At 36.7% G+C, this 19,334-nt stretch overlaps 2 protein-coding genes across 2 annotated transcripts in view; both read right to left on the bottom strand.

Annotated features, from left to right (window-relative positions):
* Positions 1-19,334, bottom strand: part of LOC311289078 (uncharacterized protein) — a gene marked incomplete at its 5' end in the record, with an annotated part of 127,663 nt that overhangs the window by 94,787 nt on the left and 13,542 nt on the right. Inside the window, 3 exons of the mRNA XM_084406837.1 lie at positions 10,066-10,149; positions 10,251-10,334; positions 17,044-17,127. Of these exons, the coding sequence (XP_084262963.1) occupies positions 10,066-10,149; positions 10,251-10,334; positions 17,044-17,127 (252 nt within the window). The remainder of the gene's footprint in view (positions 1-10,065; positions 10,150-10,250; positions 10,335-17,043; positions 17,128-19,334) is intronic.
* Positions 2,457-4,804, bottom strand: LOC311289243 (uncharacterized protein). Its single transcript, XM_084407084.1, has 4 exons — positions 4,355-4,804; positions 4,199-4,252; positions 3,969-4,100; positions 2,457-3,329 (listed from the first exon to the last, which is right to left on the bottom strand). The coding sequence occupies exons 1-4, from the start codon at positions 4,683-4,685 to the stop codon at positions 3,049-3,051; spliced, it is 798 nt and encodes a 265-aa protein (XP_084263210.1). The 5' UTR covers positions 4,686-4,804; the 3' UTR covers positions 2,457-3,048.

Here is a 19,334-nt window from a genome sequence, read left to right as displayed (position 1 = left end):
CCTTGTTTCATAACACCTCTGCGAAGATTCGACCATGAGATCGGTAGTCGAATCAGGCTCCTCCTATCGAAGCATCGAATCTTCGACTATTCGGGGTCACCCCTATTAATTTGATGCACATGAGACCCCTTGAGTAGGATATACAGTATCATATACTTCATATGCTGACATGACTGTTGACTTTTAACTGACAGATTGATCTTGAGTTGTTGGTACTCAATCTAAAGAAAGTAGATTGGTAGAAAGTAGAAAGTTAGTTGACAATTGAAAGTTAGTCGCCAATTGGTTAATAACCTGTTGCAAAATAATATTGACAGTCAACAGGCACTTTGTTGTAAAATCTGTAGATTAACACGTGAATTGTACCTTATAGTCTATAGGCAGTCAGTTGAACGTATGTTACTTGTCAGTTGAAACAGTGTTGTTGAATGTCAACTGATGCACTGTTGACAAGCTACTGAATGGCTACTAATAACTAGTAAAGTCTCAACGAACGGACTATCAAAATAAAGTGTTACCGTTATATATTCAAAGAATTTGTGCAGTGTACAGCAAGCAATGCATAAAAAGTAATTTAAAAAGTGCATTTGTAAAAGTTAACACTAAACATTACTGGTATCGATTCTAATTAGATAGATTTATATAGACGCTCTCTGGTCAATTTTATACATTTCTAAAAGTGAACAACCATCCTCTGGTCATTTGAATATATATATTTAAAAATCAACAATTATAACAAAGTGGCTGAAAAAACGTTTTAATTTTTTTTTTTTTACCTTCTAATGAAAAAAAAAAAAAAAAAAGAGAATCTATTTACAGACACAATATGTGTTTCTCACAGAACACACGTTACTCTGGCTTCTTTGCCCTAGCCTTTACAAAAGGCCCGTTTTCATAGTTTGTCAGGAGACATGCTACAGCATATCGCTAATTAATGTTATCAAAAAACCGAAGTGGAGTCTCTGTGTCAAAGAACTTGTGTCTGTTTGTCACCAGCGTACAGTGGAGAGATAAATGTAGCCCTTCGAGAGTACAGTGGGACTTGTATGCTGAGAACATTTCACAAGAGGTGATTTAGGACACTCAGCTCCGTGCAGTCCAGGATGACTGTAGTGTCTGCATATTCCTTAATAATTATTTAAAAAAAGGCATTTTTGGTTTCGGTTTTCAGCCAAGTGCATCCAGAATGTTCTTTGTCCACATTAATGAAATGCAGGCTAATGACCGTTATAATTATAATAATATAATAGAAAAAAAAGTTTCGAGAGTAATCATATTAGCATATTGCAGTGGACTCATGAATGTTATGCTCTGTTATCAAATGCAAAACAGGACAGAAGATGTAATTACTTACAGTAAAGGGAGACAGTTGGCGTCAAATCAGCCCTGACAATCAAGATGTTGAAATGGTTGTAAAGGTAAAACATATAATGTACTGACTTTAGATAACAGTGACTCAACAAATACAGGCTCAACAATAAAGGTTTTGATTGACTTTATTGTTGGGATTATTTTTAAATGATTTTATTGACATGAACTGTTTCTTATCCCTTTACAAAGGGAAGGACAGTACTGAAGAAAAGAGCAATACATTCACCTGATCATGAAGAAACACAAGTATTTCCAAGTTAGTTTTTTTTTTTTTCAAAAACCTCAAAAATAAAATGAATAATAAAATTACATTTTGAAATAAAACACTGAATGGTTGTCTTTGTTAAAGTATGATTCAGTTCAATATTAATACCACTGCATTCAATTTGCTTATTTAAAACATTTCAAAAATACATATTTTAATATTCTAGTTATTGTCCTTATGGTCCTCTAGTCAAATATTACACACAGGCATTCATTATCTGTATGACTACATGACTGAACATGACACTTCTGAACCCAAGAGAGAGACACTGGTTTTTGGACCAATTGAGATTCCAGTTCCCAGGAACTTTGCCTCCAGTCCACCCAGGCCAAAAGATGCACCCGTGCCAACTCCTAGTCCCAGTTTGGCAACAACTGGGCCAGCTTTTGCTGAAACACTTCCAACTTCAGCACGAGCCATCACTCCAGCACCAGCGAAGCGTTCAGGCCTTTGGCTTCTGCCTCTAATATACTCAATTCAGCGGCTGCACGACCCACTCCTGCTTCTGCAAAGACTCCTGCCTTGGGAATTCTGTGTCCTGGTTTGTCTTCCAAACCTACTACATATTTTCCACGTTTCGCATATTTGCCTTTTTTACTGGTGTTTTTTGGTCTGTCAAATGTGTTCCTGATGTTTATGGTGACCAGTTTCCTTTTTGATTTCCCTAATAAACCACAGTAGACGTGAGTGAATTCATATGAGTGTTAATATTCTATTTCAAATATCATACATTACAGATGGATTATTTTGCAATCCTGACATAAAATAAAGAAATGAATGTCACTGCAACCTAGTTTTATCATAAACAGTGGTCAAATATCAAAGCTTGAGTCTTTAATCTTTCTAATGATACTCAAGTTTGTCCAGATCAAGTAAGAGTGTGATGTTTTAAAATGCAGTGAATGTTTAACAACCATAATCTGGGACCATCTGCGATCTTTGCCTATAAAGGGGTTAAATATCTATATAATTGTAGATATAGATAGTTGAAAATAAACGAAGTCATTTGTAATGTTATTTTAATGATTTTTATAAAGTTTACATATGATTTCAAATGCAAATAATTATTTTATAGAGCAGAATGAGCCTATGAGTGCTGTCCTCTGCTATTGTGTGGTGGTTTTGTGTTTTAGATATAGATATTTAACAAAACACTTGAGTCTCACGTGATATTCATGGGTCCTGTCTGTCTCAGTGCTGAAACTCTTTATACAAACTTACATGTATAGACAGTTAGGACTTATGAGTCTAGTGTCCCATACAGACTTTTATACAGTAATCTATTGCAAATTTCAAACACACATTAGTTCACATTAATACAGGTTCATATGTTAATGATTCTTCATGAGTTTGATCTTAAATCATACACTAAAGGTTCAGAATTAATGGAATCACATTCTGCAAAGCTCCTGTTATCTTAAGGGAAACAGTATGTAACCACTGAAAGTGCTGTAGTTATTGTGGTTATCATGTATCCTTGTGTTAGCCCGAAGTCTCACATAAACAACATCTCCAACCTCCAGGATCAACACAACTCCATTCGAGGAGTTTAAGTCATTCTGAGCCTGATAAGCATATGCAACAACCACACGCTCTCCATTCTTATAAATGGCTGCAGCGGATACAGTTGGGCCATGACTATGTACAGAGATTCTGAACATGTACGCTCCTTTCAGCGGGGCTGTGAAAACACCTAAATCAAATAACAAGAGATACAGAATCAGATGTTTCCTGTATGATTGCTTTATTACCAAGCACACTGTAATAGTTTTGAAAGATGGCAGATGATTTCAGGCTACGTTTACACGACAATGATTTCCTAAAAACAGACACGTTTTTTCTTTGCGTTTTTCGCGTACCGGCAACAACGTTGTCAAAACGATCCCCGTTCACACAGATCCGTGGAAACACTTTAAAACGCTGTATTCTGCTGCCAGGCCAGTAGTTGGCGATGTCACTTTGTAAAGAAACACTACGGATATAGTAGTATAGACTATAGACTGATCATGTAATACGCATGTGCATGACATCACCATTTTCACAAATTCATGTAGTTTTTTCACAAATTCACGTTATTAATTTGTAGTTTACACTGAGACGATAACGGTATTGTTTCCAAAAACTTTCACTTTGAAGCCCCCCTTTTTTTAAAGTTTGCGTTTTCAAGCTGCCAAAACGCTTACAAAGATTTCAGTTTTTTGTTGACACCGGTGTCGTGTAAATGGCCCTTAATTCTCTTATACACATTACACAACTGCAGAGAGGTCTGAATGGAGCAGAAGGGTTTTCATTACTATAAACTGAGTTTATGACTCATTTCATTGATCATTACCTGTAATTGGGTTGTAGGCGTTCCCTATGTTTGTGAAGACGTTCCTGTAGGTTAGTGTGATTTCAGTGGTAAAAGGACCAATATATCCACTGCCAGATTGCATCAGTGCAGCTGAAAAAGCTATTTCTCTGTCTGTTATTGAAAAAACATAAGCAATTTTGTGGTATATTGCTGAATTACACTGAGAATGTATACACACTGAATTTAACACCATTCAAGCACACATTCACCTCTATTTTCCTTTCTCAAATCCTCCACTTGACTCAGAGTAAGATTAGACATTTCTGTGAAGGAATATAGATTGTTTAATGACATTCACACATTATACACTTATACTAACATTTACATCTATACAATGTGCAAGAGTGAATGTTTTGGTGAGGTACCATCATTTTTCTTGTTCATCTCTTCCCTCAGTCTCGTCTCTAAAGCTCTGATGTTGGCGGTCAGTTCTCTGTTAATGGCTTTCTGCTCTGTAACGGTGGCGGTCAGTTCTCTCAGCGCTGCATGGATGTCAGTGAAGAACAGATGGCAGTTTTGTTGGCTGTCAGTTGAAGCTTCATCTCTCAAAGTGTCTGTTTGAGGTGGATTCTGTCTTCCGTCCTCAGATCTGAGCTGTTGACTGATCTCATTCTCATTGAGTCCTCCATCTACCTGATGCTGTACGACACACACAAAGGTTTCCAACAGCAGCAGTAAACATACTAAACCCTTCATTCTTCACTGATGTTTGTTTCCAGCTCTTGCTCTGTCATCCTCACAGTCTCTCATGTTCCTTTTATAGTGTCCTGATTTACTGTCTTTTGTACATGATTTACATTGCTTCAGATAAATAAGTAGTTCAAGTTAATTGTTAATCATAATCAAAGGGATGTTCCGGGTTCAGTAGATGTTTATCTCTATTCATAACATTTGTTGATCTCAACTGAAAATAACTTTAACTCGTCTCTGTTTTTATATATATATATTTTTTAAGATCAGTAGAGGGACTTATCCTTAAGGTATAATCACAGAAATGTGCACCTCCAGTCGTGTGAATGGATTGTCAGATCTGCACGCTAACGCAGGTTAAAATCTCACACTTTAATAGTATTTATAGCACCTAACTCAATAAAACAGGCTGTGTGACTATGAGGAGTGATTACCTCAAAATATACATCCTGTAACGCAAAGAAGATGGTCAGATTACCAGCTCTCTCTCTCTATATATATAAAATTACTGAAATTACCAACAAACGGACTCTGTCCTTCTTGAACTGTCTACAAACAACAGATGGCATCTATCAGCTCAAGTAACTCATTGATGGCTGTCTATAGACACCTCTTTTATGAGTTTACACGGGAAGCCACGAGCGCAAGGCGCCACGATGTCTGAGATTACGCAGATCCCCTAGGGGTATTCTTAGACACTGATTTATACGTCAGAAAACAACAAGACTTTGTCCGGCCAGATGTGCTGGCTAATGATCTCATCAAACCAAACACACACACACATAGGCAAGAGAGCAAAAGTTCAGCGGCAGCATGAACTCTCAGTCCTGGTCACACACACACACGCACACACACACAGAAACACACATGGATCCTACCACGCGTGATCAAAATCATTTGGTACAATGTTTAAAATGTATTTTCTTGATGTGTGCATGATCCCTTGTCCCAAATATTATGCCTATATAACTTTATTGGTTTGTAATCAATGTGATGTGACTATAATCGTGTAGCTGTGTGTAATTATGTCATAGCAGTGCCATTCATGGTATCGTCTTGTTCCAGATATCCCAACGGTCTCGAATGTTTAACGCAACATATCAGAGGATGCATTGTTTTATTAATACCAGTGATATTAATGTTACGAACGAATCTATCGTTCCAATTTCTAAGAGGAAGGGGGGTATAGATCTCGAAACGTCAGGAGGTGTGCCCGATCCGTTGTTAAAGACGGTTGGCCCACGTCCGTGAGAGGGCGTGAGTTTTGGCCCCTTCAAAATATCATGCTTCCCTTCTCTCTCTCTCTTCTCGCTCTTATCCCGCTCTTCCTTCTTCGCTCACCTCTTCTCTCTTCGACCGCTCTGACCTCCGCCTCTCCCCCCCGGCAGCGCTTTAGTCTTCTCCTCGGACAACACATGTTCGAGTCGTAGCTGCCGTTCTTTGCAACTAAGCTCATCCGTGCCTTTCCCCTCAAAAAGGGAAATGATCTAACTTTCTCGGTAACTTAAATTCAAGTAAGCCTTTACATCGTCTTGCGAAACGACCCAGAAGACGAACTGAACCTTCTCGGTAATGTTACATGCAGTGAGCCTTTAAACTTCGCGGCACCTGAAGACACAGCAGAAACAGGATCGACATCGTCACGCTGCCCTGCCTCAGCCTCACGCCGAACAGAGAACAAACGTGCAAGTAAAACATTATTCTGATAAAACTGCTTTCCAGGTTGTCTCGTGAACTTAGGTTCTATTTGTATGTAATAATTACTAGCTTCCCATTCTCTGCCTTTCTTTCTATCTTTCTTTCATTTCATGTTACTTCTGATCACGTATTTTTATTGTTTGGTTATCTGTTTGTTTGTTTATTGTGTGCATTTTTACGTACGTTTATGTTCGTAGATCATATAATCATAGTTTTGCATTTATTAAAATTCATAAATACTTTTCACTGCCTCTGTGTTTGAAGAATCCACCTTTTAAGTCAATGAATCTAAAAAGATCTTAAGCTACAAGCTCGATATTAGACTACATTCAGTAGTTTTAATTAATAAACTAAGAAGGTTTGATGTCCGTGGCCAGGAGATCAAACTTTCTTGGAGTTTGTAAAGAGATAACCCTTCTTAACTGTGATAATCTCACCTTTATTCGCTGGACGAATAACGATTAGATCAGTTACAGAACCAGTTAATCTCTATAATTGATAAAATAAATGTACATGCGACTTATGAATTATGACCATGAGTCATAATTATTAATATTTCCAAAATTCCCTATATTCTTGAGCTAATTCAAATTTACCCAGAGTCGCAAACGCTACAATCCATATGAAGGGTGGCCGCGGGTCCTTAAACAGTCTTAAAATGTCTTAAATAAAGTTTTCCTAAGAAAAGGCCTTAAAAGGTATTAAAATGTCTTAAATTCAGATTCGATAGGTCTTAAATATTTCTGGTCACATTACCGCTAAAATTTCTCCAGTCTGACGGACCTAACGTCCGTAAAATAACCAGTGAAGCAAACAATTTTTAATATAAAAATAAAAAATAACTAGGGAATCACCGAAAACGTGAGGATGATTCTGTTTTATTTCATTTAATGTAAGTGGCGATTGATAGCTTATAGTTGAAAATAATATAGGCCTACCTAATGTACTGACGGTAACAATGTTGTGCTGTTGAGGCTCGCACAGTTATTTATAACATATTATAGTTAAGAAACAATATATAGCCTAGGGGCCTAGGCTACACATGACCAGAGAGCTGTTTTCCTGAATGCCATCAAGATTGAAACCGAGACTGATTTCATAACAGTTCAACAAACAAATAGTTAAAATTAAGTCACTTACATTTTAAGACGCAATGACTGTTTTTGTTCTGTTTCAGCAGCGGAAATAGTTCCAAACAAAGATCACAGCAGAACCATAGCGCATCTCAGAGCAACACTCAGCCGTGTTTCATTACTGAATGATTCAGCGTTTTGAAAGAATCGGTTGAGTCAAAGATTCAGTTACCCATTCATAAACTGCCTCATTCTGAATAAATCAGCCGTTTGAACGAATCGTTTGAATGAATGACTCAATGACTCGCTCATTAAAACGGTCGCCTACCGCCTCCTACTGGCGGTTTACTTTCATAAAGTATATTCTTTTCAACATTCCTTATTTGTATATTCAAAAACATTTAAAATAATTGAATTTAATACAGTTATAATTTTTAAATGTAAATTATTTAATTTGATTGGTAACAGCCTAGTGTCTCATTATTTTAATTGAATATATTGATCAAATTTAAGAATTTGAAATGAAAGATGGAACATACATTTAACATTAGGGGAAAAGTGCCCTTTATAACAGGTACAAAAAATTATTCTGAGTGTTATCAAACAGTGATGTAATGAAACATTGACAATTTAAATTCAAGTTGAAGAGTGATATGTTACCATATTATCATGCTTAACACTGAGAATTTGAATAATTGTAATGTGATGATCAGATGCAGATATCTAAATCAAAGAATATGGGCGGTTTGCGGGTGGATTATTTATTTTTAACAGTGGATTCGGGCAGATTCGGGTGACTCAAAGTGCACCAGATTAATGAATTTATCTTTAAAATGTACAAAATTTTCTTCCGGGGGGGCATGCCACAGGACCCCCCTAGAGGTACCAAGTTCCACTCACAAAAATAATGTGGGAAATACATTACGCTATATGATGATCTACAAAAAATACAAATTTAATTAGCTTATTATTAAAATACATTATTAGGATTTTACCGCCTCATTTTGAGCCAGGAAAAACCCTGTTATTACATAAACAGCTATTGATAATGATAATGTAGGCTTTTTCTGGTAACGCTGTTGAGGCTCGCGCTGCTTGTCTCTGTGATAGATTTTTAGTAAGAAATCAAAACAAATGAGCATAACGGCACACATAAAAAAACTCACAGAAGAAACATACTGAGGTAAAACTTCAAAATGTTGATTTTTTACTTTATAACATGTGATATAGTTAAGTACCATAACATGACGGGAGCTATTTTGCTGAATATTCTCACGATTGCAAATGTTACATTGATTTTAGTTCAACAAACAAGTATGTAGCGGGTCCCGGCTAGGTCTCCGCTGGCAGATATATATATATAATCCTCTCCTAGGAGTGGTCTGGAAATATATTAAATATTAAAGAGAAATCAGTGACGCAGGAACACAGTTGCTCATTCTCCATTGACTTGGATTATCTTTATTTTTATCTTCAATTTAACTTTGTATCTGCAATCATGAGTTGTTTTCTGTTATTTTTGTCTGCTTTGCATTTAAGCACAGGTTATATCCACATTTGGATAACATGAAGCAATATATTCTTGAAAGGTCTGTTTTCACATAAATGTATACTCACATATTTTACAAACATTAGCTTATCAAAATTTGTATGAAACCAAAAACAAACATTTTCCATTTAAATCACATTTTTGGTCTATCATCAATCATATCTGCAATTTTCTCTTTAACATCTGTCATCTTTGTTCTCTTATCAAAAGAATATTTTTGTAATAAATGTACATTTTATAAGTGTTCTCTTAATACAACAGCATAATTCTCATTTGCAGTTAAGTTTTGTTACATTTACACTATAAGAACTTACACTTCAAAAATAAACATCTCTGCCTCATAACTTTGGCACTCAGTTCTATGAACTTACTCTGTATGATTGTAATATTAACACACGTGCGCCCTTAAACATGGTCGCAGATGTAACTGGTCTTATGCTGTACATTCACATGAACTTTTTACCCTTTTAACACATATAGCTGTTTTCCACACACGCTGAAATAACCTACAAATGCCCCGAAGCCATAAGAAATAAATAAAAAACAATCTGCGGGCATTGGCCGCCATTTTCTCAACTCAGAATCAGCGTCATAGATTGCATAGAAACTGAAATCGGCGAAATGCGAGAAGCAACAAAATGCGTACCTAGAGAGCAGCGAATCGTACAAGCGTACGTATGGGTCAAAATGCGTGCCGAGTACGAAAAATGCGTACATGTTGGCAGGTATGCATCTGCCTCCGAAAGCAAGACAACATGTTTATTGCGTTACATCTGCAAGCACTGAGACACAAATAATATATTATATACGTAAATGATTATATATGGTGGCTTCTCCTATGTTTCTTAGTGATTTTTTAGCGCCAGTTTATCAGGAAGTGACGATTATGTTCTCTTCGACTCACTGGATGGAAACGGTGCTTTATTCGCAAATGTTTTATGCGATAGTGCAATTTTGCGCACAAGTTAAATTCGCAACTCTGGATGGAAACATAGCTACTGACATCCATATTGTGGCTCTATTAGACACCATTACAGCTCAATGAAATCCCAGTTGAAAGGCTTACCTGGTCATCTCCTTCTCCTCTCTCTGTTCGGCCTGTACTATGTTGCTCTCTCTTTCTCTGTTTAACTGGATCGCCCTCTGATGCCTGTAAGTACAACCACTATGTAATAAACTGTCACTGACATCCATATTGTGGCTCTATTAGACACCATTACAGCTCAATGAAATCCCAGTTGAAACGCTTACCTGGTCATCTCCTTCTCCTTTCTCTGTTCGGCCTGTACTATGTTGCTCTCTCTTTCTCCGTTTAACTGGATCGCCCTCTGATGCCTGTAAGTACAACCACTATGTAATAAACCAGGGCCTGAATTTCATTTTGGAAAATGGGGGGGAAATCCCCCCATAGGTGATTCTTATGGGGGGGAATTTTTTATTTGAGGGGGGAGTTTAGACTTTTTTTATCTCGCCTAAATGTATGCTTACTCATTGCATTTTTACAATGGAGTAATTTTGTTCTTAAGAATTTACACAACTCAAGGAAGCTTGATTTCAATCTTTGAATTAAAGGGCACCTATTATGACATTTAAAATGTTCCTAATGTTGTTTTGGGAGTCCCCAACAACAGTCACGTCTCCGTTTGCAGCTCCTCCCCGCCTGCACGCGGCTACTCTCGCCGATCGGTTACATCCATAGACAGTATATAAACGGTTACATCCAGCCGCAGCCGATGTCCAACACACCTAGCGTCTCGTCGCCATGATGTTTTCAAGTTTTCCCTCTCCTTGGAGCGCAATAAGTGGGCGTATCGTATTCAAATAACTTGACAAGTTGACGTCATCTAGTCAGAGAAAAAGCTTCGGTCTTCTAACGATTCATAAAAATGACTCAGAGTCGACTCTTACTTTTGAAAGACAATAACTTTATATACGGTGCACTTTTATATTTCAAACTTTGCAGGATGTTTTTGTTCACTTAGATCAGTGGTTCTCAACCTTTTTTGGGCCAGCGCCCCCTATCCAATATCCAGGTCCCTGAACGCCCCCCACCCCCAAACTACTGAGCGAGCAGGAATGAGTGAGAGTTAATAGATGAAATAAGTGCAAAATTGTCTTTTGTTAATACAACTGAACTATACTCAACAGTGATTCATCCCCCCTCCCCAAAAAAAGTTATAAACTGCATTGGCATAGCAATACCAGTATTTCTCACAGGATTTGAGTAAATCTGTGGTGAGTGGACCTCAAGCCTTCTAGGGGGGTCCGGGGGCATGCCCCCCCGTAAGAAAATTTTGTGCATTTTAATGTTAAATTCATCAATCTGGTGCACTTTGAGAGTTCAAAATTAAAAGTGCCAACCCATATTCAGTGTACAAAGAAAAATTTAAACCTCTTTTAGTTGTGTCTGTCTACATTACACTACTACATAATAATAGTTATAAAATTAATCCCATGACAGTAATAGCCATATATTGTAAAACAAATGCACTGAAAAATAAAGGACGATCATTAAAGTGGTAATGTTTGCACTTAGGTTTTATTACGCATTTAGAAGAGTATTGCAAGAAGCTGCTTACATTAACCTTACTTTCGAAAAATAAATAAATAAAATCTTGATTTTTCATGAAAAATTATGTTAGAATTGTAGGCCTAAAATACCTTGGTATCAGCTTGTTTTCTTGTTTTCTTTCTTGTTTTGTTTTCTGGTATAATTAATACAATTACAATTAATTTGGTTTGTTGTGATTAATTTGTGTTCATAATCAGTAAAAAAAATCTTCTAACAAGAATAAACACATATGAACAATTACATTATTATTGTATTATTAATTATTTGTATATCTTGAAACTACCCAAGCAGTGTTTCCTGCTCAGATGTGATGGCGGAATGAATACATTACTAAAATGTGATTGCAGAATATATTTAAATTATCCATCAAATTGTAATTTTCTCCTTACTGTGAGTTAATAATGCCTGACCAGTAAATTACTTGGTGAACAAAGAAAACATTTTGGCATTTGGGATTTGAATTAGTTAATGCCTAAAAATGTAAAAGTTTTACCTTATAAATAGAATACAGTTTAATTAATTTTAAAATTCGTCGCCAGAGTGAATGGGAACATGATTTATTTAAAATATTTGAAAAAATATGTGTTTCTTAAGTCAATACTTTTTAATGGCTTGTCAACTTTCCATACCTTTGATTCTAGTACTGTAAGTGCTGGATTCTCAGCACCACCGGATTGTTGTCAGCGCCAAACACATTTTTGAGCTCGTGAATGCTGATTCTTATCAGCGCTGGATTCTAGTCAGTGCTTGAGCGCTGGTCTATGACTGGAAAAATAATAGAGTCGTTGCAAAAGTAACGATAGGCTACATGTCGCATAAAACTGGAAGATTTTAGAATGTTAGGCATTCTAAACTTTTGAATAAGAAATAATATCAAGTCGTCAAAATACAACTCGTCATAACTCCTCGAATCACAACAAGCGCGCGCAGTGAGAACACTCACAGCATATACACAACTTGACTGCACATCATGTTTTTTACATTATTGATACTGCTTTCAATCGTAATGCAATAGAAATGAACACAAAAAACATGCCTAGTGCCTACCTACTACACTGACGGTGGACTTGCGGTCAGAGCGGGTGCGGACGAATGTTTTTTTGTTTTTTTTTTAGCGCTGCTGAGGTATTCTTTCACACGCACCATAGATGCGCACAATATGATATCACACTCTGCGCAATGCGCATGTTTTACAACATAATTTAACAAAAACATAGTCCTAACGCTTTTTAAATAGCCCACTTACAGTGTTTATTACAACTACTAAATGCTTAAAATGAAAAAATTTAAAAATTTGTGAACGCCCCCCATTAACACGTGAACGCCCCCCTTTCAAAAATCTTGCTTCCAACGCCCCCCGTTGTTCTCTGAACGCCCCCGTTGAGAACCACTAACTTAGATCTATGTTACACACTACATGAAAGGTAAATTTCAAAATTCCATAATAGGTGCCCTTTAAATTGAAAAAAATAGCACAAATAAACACAATAGAATAAAGATACCAATAAAGAGAAATAAAGAGAAAAGTTTTTGCTTAGGTCTAAAACTAGTATTCAGAAATACAACAGAGACTGAATAAAGTAATCAAATGTAAAATAACACTGGGTAGTATTTTAGTCCTGACTAAATTAAATACATAGGCTATTAATCCTGATTCCTTAAAATGAAAGCTATGTTTTGTTGTTTTGACAAACAAATTAATGACAGACATATGGCTGCTGTCCCTTTAAGAGCTAGTGCACGGATCCTGTTTTCATTATACGGTCACGTGCGATTTATGCTTATTTAAGACATAACCGACTGTGTTTAGAGGATATCACCAAGACCGAAATTGACATAATTTTCTTATGTTTTTGACTGTTAAAGCGATATAATCCACGAAAAATAACTTTTGTTACCCGCGAGCTGTTTGTGAGGCGGCTTTACTCTATGTATGTGTGCAGAGAAAAAAAATACACTTCTCAGACAGCGCGCAAGTACCGAATAGTTTAAAATCGCGTGAATGTTTAAACTGGTGAGACTTAAAAAGACGTGCAAATGGTAAACTTTAGTTACTCGTGATGCAAAGCAGGCCTGATTATTCAAGTGACAATTCCGTCTATCCCGACTCCCGAAATGCGAGAGTGTATTATCGCCGCCTGCTGCGCGCTTAACGATTGCCTTGTGCAACCCATTTTGAGAGACGAGAGAGAGAAGACGCAACGCCGCTGAATCACTCACTCTGTTTGTGAAATTGCGTCTCGCAGACAGTTTTAAAATTACTGATTTGATTTTATAATCTGTGTGGATTAATTTACTAATACAACCTAAAGTGAATCAATGTTTGCGGGAATTTCCCGCATTATAAATAGGAGACCTATTGAATGATAAAAAATATGCGCAATACCCGCAATCCCGCGCCGAAATTCAAGCCCTGTAAACTGTCACTGACATCCATATTGTGGCTCTATTACACTGTAAAACCTAACAGTAATATTAACTAAATACAATTGAGTTCACAGCACTCAAATATTATCGAAACTTGAATGACTGAAACAGAACTCAAACTGAATGAGTTATAGAACATTTCTAGATCCCAGAATGATAATTGTATAATTAAGTGATTAATTAAGTGATGATTGAGCATTAGTGATGAGCACCTGCTGTTAACAAGCAGAATCACTGAAGGAAAGAGAAACACAAGAACTACAACTGACTTCCAGACACAGCAAAATCAACTGGAGAATAAAGAAGACATTAAATATCTCAAGATCTCAGCAGAGGAGGATTAAACAACTCCACAAACAGCATTACAAGCTTCACTTATCATTAACCACTTTGACTTTATTACTGCCATTCGTCTACAGAAGTTCTTATTAGAATTAACAAAGGTTTAGAAGCGTTTACTTTAGTTGAGCTCTTGACCCTTCTTTTGCACTCAAGGTTTTCTTTGGCTGCTATAATTGAGTGTTTATAAAATATATTTGTTATGGCACAAAAGACAAGGAGAAGTCTGATCAGTAGGGGTGGGAATCACCAGAGGCACCACGATACGATATTATCCCGATACTTATGTCACGATACGATATTATTGCGATTTTAAACATATTGCGATATTCTGCAATATATTGCAATTTATTACCTTTTTCCAACTTCAAATTATGTCCTTAAAGGAAAACTGTCAACATCTGTTTGTTCATGTCACATCAATTTTAATAATCTCCGTTAATAATCTGTTACACAGAACTTTATTATATTAAATATTAATCAAAAATTATTCACACCTTCACAAAATCCAAACATTCAGTGTAAGAGTAAAACAATGACATAACATTATTTATAGTAAGTTTATTTGATTCACATCTTATTTAGAGTTTCGACCTCGACAACCCAACTGCATTTACCGCAAACAGTCTAAACTAAAAGATTGTTTTGGTTGAATCGGTTCGCGAATCGGACGTGTCATTAGCGGACTTGTACAACGCGTGTGATTATCCCGGCAGTCAGGACATCGCACAAGATTTGTCCACACAGAAAACATTTCATCATTGGATTTTGTTTTGTTTATTGAAAGTGTTTTTCATGTTAGCTGAATGTGCGGAACGCTTTTCAGAGAAGATAAGGCAACGTAAAAGTTTTTCTTCTTTTTTTTTTGCACAACACCCAGCAGTAATTCAGGGAAAAAATACCCGAATGCTGCACGTGAAACTTCGGTCTTCCGATCTTTTACCATCGTGTCAATTCTCAATTGATTTTCATTAATATGCGCGAGGGAGCGAGAGAGAGCAAGACAGTTTGAAGACGGCGAGGGTGCGTCCTCTTTCTCTCTGCTCGTTCTTTCAGTAATATGCGCATTATCGCAAGCGCAGCAGTCATGTACAACACTCACCGATCAAATAAGGCTTTGGCGAGACAAAAAATTGCTTGTGAGAGAGACGCGTGCGTGACAGAGAGACGGAGGGAGAGCAGGGAAAGGAAATGCAGCTGAATGAATATGCTGCGTGTTTTCTCATGTGTAATTTAAATAATAAAAGATCGATACTTGGCGCCCGTGTATCGATACAGTATTGCCACAGAAAATATCGCGATACTATGCAGTATAGATTTTTTCCCCCACCCCTACTGATCAGGTGTTGATGGTCAAAGACTGATGATGACAATCATCATTTAGTGACTTGATTCACTGATTCAGTCAGAGTCTGATCTCTGATTAAAAGGGCAACATATTAGTTTTACTCAAAACTGTGATTCTACAGCGTAAGAGCTAGCCATGTTGTGACCATCAGATAATATGAAGGATTTTACAAATAGTTGTGCACAAAAAGTTTCACAGAAAAGGTATTGCATTACTAAGACTCACACAGACATCAAGAATCAGCATGAATCTCAACAATGGTGACCATTAAAAATGATTCATGCTGCAATGCATGCTGGGTACTAGCATAATACAAAACTTATCCATGGCTCCCAGCATGCATTGCGCCATAAATAATTTTTAATGGTCACCATTGTTGAGATTCATTTGCTGATTTTTGATTACTGTGTAAGTCAGCATAATACCATAGAGGTGTTTAAAATATGATTGTCACAACAATGGGTCTTACAGCAGAATCAGTTCTATTATAATGAATAATACAAGTAATACATCACCTGTCTAATCAGAGAAGTCACTAAATGATGATTTTTATCATCTTAACACAACCACATGCTCATATTTTCTTTTGGCGTATGTGTCATAACAAATGTGTTTTATAAACACTCAGTTACAGCAGCCAGAGGAAAAACTGGTGTTATAAAGTCAAGGGTCAAGAGACCAACTAAAGCAAACACGGATCACTATCATGGTGTCTTTAAATGAAACTCAATAAATCATTAGCATCTAACCCTCTGTTCATTCTCAATAACAACTTCTGTAGATGCATGACAAAAGTCCAACTGTTTAGTAATAAGTGAAGCTGGTAATGCTGTTTGTGTAGTGGTTTAATCCTCCTCTGCTGAGATCTTTTGAGATTTAAACGTCTTTTATCTTGAGTTGATTTCATCTAAGGCTGTGTCTGGAAGTCAGTTGTAGTTCTTGTGTTTCTCTTTCCTTCAGTGATTCTGCTCGTTAACAGCAGGTGTTAATCACTAATGCTCAATAATCACTTAATTAATCACTTAATTTCTTGACTGCAATGTATATCTACTTTTAGTAAACTCAACTGAAATAAGTTCAGAGTACTCATAACTATTGTTTTTATCAACTTAATTGAACTGAGGCAATCGGTTTCCTCAAATGAAATAAGTTAGCTTAACTTATTGAATTTGACTTTGTATTATTGTTTTAGTGGACTCGATTAAAATAAGTTCAGAGTACTCATAACTATTGTTTTTTATAAACTTAATTGAATTAAGGCAATCGGTTTCCTCAAATGAAATGAGTTAGCTTAACTTGTTGGGTTTTACAGTGTAGACACCATTACAGCTCAATGAAATCCCAGTTGAAAGGCTTACCTGGTCATCTCCTTCTCCTCTCTCTGTTCGGCCTGTACTATGTTGCTCTCTCTTTCTCTGTTTAACTGGATCGCTCTCTGATGCCTGTAAGTACAACAACTATGTAATAAACTGTCACTGACATCCATATTGTGGCTCTATTAGCAGTGGTGGAGGAAGTACTGAATCTCAGTACTTAAGTAAAAGTACAAATAAACAGAGACATATTTACTTTAGTAAAAGTAAAAGTACCACAATGAAAACCCTACTTAAGTAAAAAGTACCTGATTTTAAATGTACTTTAACCCCCTGAGGTCGACAGTATCGCCGGCGATACCAGCTCGCTTTTTTTTTTATCAGTGTAAAAGAAACTCATAAATACTCTGTTGACTTTGATTTTCCATAGGAGTTTCATACATCAATCGATTCTGTTAAATGTGTATTATTTTTGTGTATACTCACAATAAAAACAAAGTGTTGTGCTTTTTGCCAAATAAAGAAAAATAAACGTGATGCGAGTTCTGCCTTCTCTCTGTCAGTGAAGACCATTCTGAAACGCGTCCGAAAATGAACCATAACTCAGCGAATACTCAGTCAAACAGGCATACAGACACACAGGCATGAAGCTTGAATTCTCTTCTTTTAAATGAAGTAATTTATATAAAAAAAACAAATATTCTCAGTTCATGTAATCTGTAAGAAAAGAGCGAGATGTCAGTCGTTCTCATCTCATCTAATTACTTGTAATGTGACTCCGCCCTCGGAGAGCGCGCTATTCAAACGCAAATGACTGAGCAATCCGTGCAAACTGTGAACGCCCCCATATCAGCTCGAGAAAACAAGTTGAATCAGATCATTGTAGCCTACTTGTTTACACCGTCTCACAGCGCTGTGAGGAATAATAATAATGGAAAATGTCCCTCAGAAGTGCGGGTATATCGAGGAGCAAGCTGAGGAATACAGTAGGCTAGTAAGTTTTTTTCCACGTGAATCGGGTTTCTGTTTATGAATGAATGAACGGCAGAGATGCGCTGTTTACCACAGCTCACAAAAAGAGTTTAAATTTAAATCGCGTGTGTGAATGAATGATGATGTTTTAGCAAACTGTATTGCTATACTGAGAGTAGTCGATTGTCGAGTTCTCCACTGTTACTTAGTTACCTGTGATCACGCGTGTGAACTCGACAATCGACTACTATGGACTTCGACCGAAAACAGGAAATAAATACAGGTATGAGCGCTGGCCGAATTAACTTCACTTTTATTCATATCTTTCACATCTACTGCAGTCAAATTCACCTTGTTCACTCTGAAGGAATCACTCACATTGGCTGTGCACTTGTAATGACACATCAAGGATGTTAAGAGGCTAAAAGCAGGTTTAAAACTTGCCCCATTAAGTCAACAGGGTGCAAATTTTAAAAAGAGGATAACACAGTGTAGGCTAGGCCTGTCACGATTATGAAATTTGGCTGACGATTAATTGTCTAAAAAATAATTGCGGTTATGCCGATTAATTGTCAGTTTTAGGGCTTTGACGATTAATTGTCTGTGTTAGGGCTTTGGCGATTATGCTGATTAATTGTCTGTTTTAGGGCTTTGTGCTTCATTCATTAAATAATTGTGATGAATTTAATCCTTTGTAAGTTATCATTTTGCAGTGTAAGATTACAGTTAACACCTTTAAATATTAAATAAATATATTCAATAGCTATGACAATTTGTTTATTAAACTTAGTGAGTGTATAAATCAGCAGCAAAAGGTAATTTTTGAAAACATCTGCACAGTAATTTAATAAAATCTAAACATGTTAATAAAAACAAATGTGCACAAACCATGATAATATGATACGCTTCAAAACAGAGCGGAACAAAGCGCGTATGCGCATCGCGGGTGCAGAATGATGTGCTTAATGCAACATGGAGTCACAGCGCTGCACAAGTGCGCATTTAAAAGTTCACGGCACAAAGCGAAGAAATGTCGAGGGCACAAATCCTAGTGTATATCAGTCCAACAGTTTATTGATCATTTGTTTCTTCACAGTTTTAAACTCCAGTTATTGTGCGTCTGATGCCAATTCATAGTCCTTGTGCTGTGTAGGCACACGGTAGCGAGCGAGTCATTTAGAAACAGCAAAAAACTCCAGCAAAATAAAGTCATTTTATGCAAATCCACAGCCCTTTATCTACAGATCAAGCATTATAACGTCAATGTCACATTGGAGAAAGTTTTACCGTGTATCCTGTCGTAACCGGACGACGCGCGTTGTTTGAATGCTGAAGGAAATGATTGACAGCTGCAGAGTTTGAAT

The sequence above is a fragment of the Rutilus rutilus genome, assembly GCF_951802725.1.
Source record: "Rutilus rutilus genome assembly, chromosome: 4".
Taxonomy (NCBI): domain Eukaryota; kingdom Metazoa; phylum Chordata; class Actinopteri; order Cypriniformes; family Leuciscidae; genus Rutilus; species Rutilus rutilus.
The sequence above is the reverse complement of the archived record's forward strand: the minus strand, read 5'-3'. Positions and strand labels throughout refer to the sequence as shown.

Excerpts from the sequence above, each read along its gene's own strand:
- LOC311289243 (XM_084407084.1), bottom strand. The coding sequence starts at position 4,685 with ATGAAGGGTTTAGTATGTTTACTGCTGCTGTTGGAAACCTTTGTGTGT. Across the intron at positions 4,253-4,354 it reads GATGAACAAGAAAAATGATG|AAATGTCTAATCTTACTCTG; the intron begins GTACCTCACCAA and ends ATTCCTTCACAG. Across the intron at positions 3,330-3,968 it reads CGCCTACAACCCAATTACAG|GTGTTTTCACAGCCCCGCTG; the intron begins GTAATGATCAAT and ends TATTTGATTTAG.